The 7,047-nt window shown below is 39.5% G+C and overlaps 1 protein-coding gene across 2 annotated transcripts in view; it reads right to left on the bottom strand.

Annotated features, from left to right (window-relative positions):
• Positions 1–2,064: 2,064 nt before the first annotated feature.
• The window catches only part of NFATC4 (nuclear factor of activated T cells 4), a 106,127-nt gene continuing 101,144 nt past the window's right edge, over positions 2,065–7,047 (bottom strand). For both annotated transcript variants that reach the window (XM_044274816.1, XM_044274822.1), the window contains exon 10: positions 2,065–6,335. In XM_044274816.1, coding sequence (XP_044130751.1) covers positions 6,280–6,335 — 56 coding nt within the window. In that variant the 3' untranslated portion in view covers positions 2,065–6,279. The remainder of the gene's footprint in view (positions 6,336–7,047) is intronic.

Here is a 7,047-nt window from a genome sequence, read left to right as displayed (position 1 = left end):
AGATATAATCATGTTCATATAATGATTGTTTAATAAAGACTATATATAATTTTTAAAATTAAATGGGATTTGTTGTACTCATTAAGTTAAGGTGTTCATCCGTATGCATTCTGTTTCCGTATTTCCGTTCCGTAAAAAAATAGAACATGTCCTATTATTGCCCGCAAATCACGTTCCATGGCTCCATTCAAGTCAATGGGTCTGCAAAAAAAAATGAACACATACGGAAATGCATCCGCATGTCTTCCGTATCCGTTCTGTTTTTGCAGAACCATCTATTGAAAATGTTATGCCCAGCCCAAATGTTTCTATGTAATTACTTGTATATGCCATATGGAAAAACGGAATGGAAACAGAAACACAACTGAAACAAAAAAACGGAACAACAGATCCGTGATAAACAGACCGCAAAACACTGAAATAGCCATACGGTAGGTAGTGTGAAAGAGGCCTAAATGTCCCGAAAAACCCCTTTAATGTAATAAAACTGTAATTTTATTTAAGGTGTATAGTGCCCTCGTAACCCATTTTTTTGCAAATATATCTACACATTCTCTGTGGAGCCTGCAGCAGCAGTCCACATTTGTTTTATCTAGTATATTCTCTTCACTGAGTTTGTGCCAATCTCATGCACAACTCTATTTGGTGAGTGCACCTCACTTTTCTTTATTCCATATCATCACAGTTTTACACTTTGAAACGCTTTTTTGTGTCCCGATTTCTCACAGTATAGAGAAGATGTTCACTGTAGAATTAAAGGGGTTGTTTTACTTCAGCAAGTGGCATTCATCATGTAGAGAAAGTTAAAACAAGTCACTTACTAATGTATTGTGATTCTCCATATTGCTTCCTTTGCTGGCTGGATTCATTTTGTCATCGCATTATACACTGCTCTTTTCCATGGTTACAACCACCTTGTAATCCATCAGCGGTGGCCGTGCTTGCACACTATTGGAAAAATGACCGGCCTCTCTGGTGGCCAGGACCGTGAGAGTGCTCCTAGGCTAGTGCTTTTATGATGGACAATCAGGCTACTCCAATACATGCTAGGCTACTTTCACACTAGTGTTTCTATTTTCCGGTATTGAGATCCGTCATATCGTCTCAATACCGGAGGAAAAAAAAAGCTTCCATTTTGTTCCCATTCACTGTCAATGGGGACAAAACCTAACTGAACAGAACAGAATGCTCCAAAATGCATTCTGTTCCGTTTGGTTGTGTTCCTATACCTGAGAGCAAACCGCAGCAAGGGGCGTAGATATAGTAGAAGCAGGGACTCAACCTAAGAAGGAGCCCGTCCAGGAGAAGGTCTAAAATATATTATTGTCAGGGCCCCTTCAATAGTGTTATACAATGACACTATATACAGTGACATGACATACAGTATATACGGGTAGGAAATGGACGGAGTGGCTGCCTGGCCTGGTATGAGAGAGCAATCTTGACTAGCCACTGGAGTAGGCATTGCACAGGAGGAGGAGATTGCGAAGTAGTTGCTGTCCCGTTCAAATATTTTCAGCGGGGCAGTCAATTCTACTTATGCCACTGATTATCATACCTTTATAATGGTTACTAACATGACCCCCATCAAACCAATGGAGATCCAGCTCTGACCGTGGCATGCCAACCAGAATTTCTCATTTTTTTTGGACAACTTTTCCTAAAATCGCGGACAGCCAAACTTTTTTTTAGGGACAAATTGAAGACCAATATGAATGATAACAATTATAAGTAATACAGAACTATAGCACAATATGTGAGCACAATACTGTGAGCTGTAAAATGATAATAATTACTATCAAAATGATCTAGTGAAGTACAACCAGCCTTAAAAAAAATAATAATCAGACGCATCTATTTTTTTCATGGACGCAGAGAAAAAGTCATCTATTTTTACGGACTGTCCAGAAACTGCTGGGCGGTTAGCAACCCGGCTGCAGAGTAACTGGGGGATAGTCCCTGCAGTTAGCCAAAAGGTAAACATTGCATTCCAATGTGGAAATAATGGTGAAAAAGATAATGCTATTGAATATGTGAGAAATACAACTTTGTACCTTAGAGTTTTCAACATACTTTAATTGACTGGCTGCACAATACAAACTTACAAATTGCCAAAAAGGCATATATAAAAATAATAGATATATAAATATACATAAACCATTTATTAAGGCAGAGATCCAGAGGGTACATCTGCATAAATTAGTGCTACATTGGATAAGACAAGCACATTTGTGGCTGATTTATGCATAACACAGAAGAATGGAAGTAGCACTGTGCTGTGAAAAACGGATTATAAGCTTGCCTGAGACTTCTCACATTCTCTCAGCATAAATACTATGGGGGAGGGGGATGTGAAAGGGGGACGGGTATACTAGGGGTGGCGATTAAGTCCCTCATTCCAGAATTCTGGCTTAAAAAAGTCACAAAATTTGACTTTTTGGGTTTCCTTGTGCTAAAGTTTGCCACTTTTGCATTTGTACTCCAGTTTCTAGTTTTGAAAATGGAGCTAGCTATGTTAATGAGGTGTAGTTCACATTTAAGGTTGGGGGGGGGGGTGGGGTGGGTATTGGGTGGCATAACAACTGGAGTAACCTCTAGACGTATTCAAAAATGCACCAAACTTATCAAGCAACTTGCCACATTTGATAAATTTGGTGTAAATAATAGCAATGCAGACTCAAGCAAAACTAACTTCAATTCCCCTCATGATAAATCCCCGACCATATATACAGTATATCTGTAAGTCACTTGTTTTTAAGCTAGTTTACATGCTAGAAATGGATAGGCCACATAGTTTACATGTATTTTATGTGACATGTCAATCAGTTTGCATGAATAATAAATTACAACTGGATTTACAAAAGAACGGCAAAAACATTTGGATATGAATCTTGGTATAGGTAAAAGAAACCCCAGACCGCTAACATTAAAATCACTCCATTGCGATGCAAATTGTAACTTTTCACTTTTTTCACATTATATTATGTGGCAAAATGTTTTCCCTCATCAATCTGCACTGAATATACCATAATGAGAAGATAAAAACTGAGTTTTAGAATTTTTTTCAAATATATTAAAAAGGACAGACTGAAAATCTTTCAGGCTTTTGTGATGACACTTTAAATTTAGCTCTGGGGGCCTCCCATTTCTCTTGATTATCTTTGAGATGTTTGCACACCTTGATTAGTGTTCACCATTGGTAAGATCAGTTCATTGTACATGACTTAGAAAGACACCCCCTGTCTATATAAGTTCTCACACCTGTTTGCCTATCAGGGCAAAAACCCAGCCATAAGTTATAAAAACTGCCTGTAGAGCCTGTAGGGTACAACAATTTTGGCTGTACTGATAGCTCCCAAGGGCCTCCATAATTCTTAAATGGAAGAAATTTGGAGCAACAGAGCTGGCTGTCCGACCATATTAAGTACTTGGGGGAGAAGTGCCATGGTAAGAGGGGTGACCAAAAACCCAATGAGCACTCTGGCTAAGCTTTAGAGATTCTGTGTGCAGATAGGAGTGTTACAACCAGTGGGTGACAGGACAGAACACAGCAAGAGAGAAACTGAACCACTACCTACAGGATTAGCTAATATGATTGACAGTTGACTCACAGAGTCAGACAACAGGTAACGCTCCAATAGCACAAGTTGCGTTTAGAACCGCAGTTAGTGAGTCATAGACACGGTGGTGAGGCATGGTATTGCAGAGAAGACTGGAGTAAAGGCAGCAGCTGATGATAATGATGATTGTCAGAGCTAGAAGCTGAAGTGTGGTCAGAGACAAGCCAGAGATCAGAAGCCGGTATCAGATAGTAGCGTGGTACAGAGATCAAACAGGCTCAGGGTCAGACAGGTCCAGTAGTCGATGCAGACGGCAGGTAAACAAAATGCTCAAACAGGCTGGGTCAAGCACACAAGATCTGAATATTACACCTTTGCTATTACTGATAGTAACTAAATGCTCAGGCAACTTCCTGGAAGAAGAGGCTGCTATTTAACCTTGTTACCCCACCCAAGAGCCATGCTGGGAGGCAGGAAGTATGCTCCCCTGGAAGCATAAATGACAGTAAGTGGCGGGCGCACGCCCCTATAGGACGCCAACATGGGATGGAGCACAGAGGCAGCGTGGTTGAAGGACACGTCTGGCAGGTACCCGCCTGCCACATCTGGAGGAGACAGCAGCTGGCAGCGAGGCAGGAGATGCTGGGGTTATGACAGGTGAAGCAGAGGGAGGTCTATCAGAAGGCCCAGGCCTTACAGGGAGAAACATCCAGAAGGTCAACCATAACCGCCTGGAGAAAAACAGGAACTGTTCATCACCTGCCAAATACCATCCCTACAGTGAAGCATGGTCATGACAGGATTATGTGTTTTTCTGCAGCTGGGACAGGGAGACTGGTCAGAGTTGAGGGAAAGGTGAATGGAGCAAAGTACAGAGTCTTAATGAAAATCTGATCCCCAGACTGGGCCAAATGTTCACCTTCCAACAAGACAATGACGTTAAGCACACAGCTAAAACAACCCAGGAGTGACTTTGTGAAAGTCCTTGAGTGGCCCAACCAGAGCCCTGACTTGGACCCAATCAAACATCTTTGGAGAGACCTGAAAATGGCTGTCCCCACCCAAGCTGACAAAGCTTGAGAGGACTTGCATAGAAGAATGGCAGAAAATCCCCAAATCCAGGTGTGAAAATGTCGTGGTATCATCCCCAAAAAGACTGAAGGCTGTAATGGTGTTCAAAGGTGCTTCAGCTAACTACTAAGTAAAGGGTCTTAGTACGTGTCAATGCAAGCGTTTAGTTTTTCATTAAATTAGCAAAGATTTTGAAAATTCTGTTTTCACATTGTCATTATGACTATTAAGTGTAGAATGAAGCGGACAAACTTGAATTGTTTTTTTATTTTAGCACAAGGCCACATAGGAAAATTTGTGAATAAAGTGCAGGGGCCTGAAGACTTTCCGAATGTACTGTATATAACGATGGGTTATGGTATAAGGCTGTAATGACTTTGGGTCATCCCCTGAGTTTGACAGAAATTGTAATTATTAATTTTTACAGATTTTGCCTCCAGTTTTACCTAGAATATCAGGATATGTAGAATATTTTACAAATTACTATAGATAAGGGCCTAAATCCATAAATAGGAATGGCTTAATATTGTTAGCCCTGTGACTTTGCTTCCTGAGTATTTTAATACAAATAGCATACTGGAAATGCAGACTACATACTCCAGAAAACATGAATGCTGATGTTCCCGAACAGTTGTATTATGCCCAGGGATACTCTGTACTCATTGGACTTCATGTAAGGTTGGTTAGAGCATTCTATAATTCTTGCACTATATTCTGGCTGAAATGTGTTCAGCCAAGTATCACTGAGATTCATGTGCCACTGGTAAATAAATGTGACAGGTCTTTCTGATGTGTTCTAAAAAAAAAACTAAAAAACCCTGATTAGATTCTGAAGAACTATTGGAAAGCACTGCTGAAAGTATGCTAGTCACTTCTATATTCTGTGTCCAAAGCCTCTCCATCAAAATGTATTCATGTGTCCCGTCTGTGGTGGTATTCTAACACAGTGCATATTGTCCTTTCCTCTCCACTGTTGGCATTGGCACATATATTATAGGAGAACAGCCTACTCATGAATTTTTGGGTTTTAACAAAATGCACCAGTAGTCAGGTTCAGATCAGAGCGCATATGATTTACAAACAGACACATAATATCGGAATAGAGAAGACCATAAATATATCAAGAAAATGAAACCAGATGACTTACATTCCTGTAAAGGAAAGGCATTAAAATGTTGGCACAGGCGCACATGCCATCTGTAGCTAAATGGTAAAAGAAAGTTACTTAAGGTCACTTTACATGTGGTGATGATAATATGTAGATTGTGGAACATTTGGCCCTACATTTCACATATCACCAGTAAGACCAAATCATAAAGTATGGTAATCGGTGGTTTTCCCTATGTATCCCTGGTTTGTTCTCTTGATTTTCACAACTTTTTTGTGTGTCATTTTTATGCCCTGAAGAAATGATTGAATTGGATCCTTTTTGTAGATCTTTGGTAGCCTGAACCAGCCGACTGTAAAATACACGTCATTTGTTTCCACCATTTAAAAAATGTGTAGAAGATGCTAGTTGAGAAGTCCTTTCAGCAAGATAATATCCAGAAGATCCTAGTTCTTCTATCGATGGTTGGATTTAGATTCATTGACTGTAGAAATGAGTTTTTTCCTAATGGAATGGTTATTTTTGATTTGATGCCATGCTTTAATTCTGATGCCTCTCTGGAAAACTGTGCAGGTCTTGACCTATAAATTCACTTACTGTGATGGAAAGAAAGAAATAGTATAAACAGTGAGGCAGAGAAGCATGTTTTCACTTGTGCATGCAGTATTAAATAGCTTAGAATATTAGCTGGGCTGGTGGAAATTTATTGCATGGTTGGAAAAAGAGCTATCATTATATTTCAAATATGTTCTAGTCATCATTTGTCTTTTCTGCTTACAGATGGTACTGGGACCCTAGCACTGGTAGTGAAAAATGGTTACAATTTTTTCGTAACTTAGAGCAAGTTGGGACTTAGAGGTCAGTAAAACCTTTTAAGTATATATTTTTAATGAATAAAATTAGAAAACTATAACATTTATAACATTTTTTGCTAATGTTTTTAAATTGTTGATTTTCTCATTTTACTTTCATGACTATGGAGGCAGCCATCTTTTCTGAGCTGTCACTCTGATCTATAAAGGAGCTGTGAAAAATGAAAGGTGGAATCAGATTGGTTGCTATGGGCAACTAAGCCAGTTTGATAAATCTCCCCCTTAGTTTCCAGCTGACACATGGAAACCCCAGTCAGAAAATGACTTATTGTCTTCTATAGGAAAGGGTTGTGAGGAAGCTCTATGACCTGTACAGAAGTCTCTGTTCACTATGAGGGAGTAAGAATTGAACTGCCCCCATCACTGATTGTCAAAGGTCTGATCTTGTGTTATTTGAGCCAGTCTTTTAATACGTGTTACTTTCCATTATGATATA

This window comes from Bufo gargarizans, chromosome 1, assembly GCF_014858855.1.
Source record: "Bufo gargarizans isolate SCDJY-AF-19 chromosome 1, ASM1485885v1, whole genome shotgun sequence".
In the NCBI taxonomy this organism is placed as follows: Eukaryota; Metazoa; Chordata; class Amphibia; order Anura; family Bufonidae; genus Bufo; species Bufo gargarizans.
Note: the sequence above shows the minus strand (reverse complement) of the source record. Positions and strands in the feature narration are given on the sequence as shown.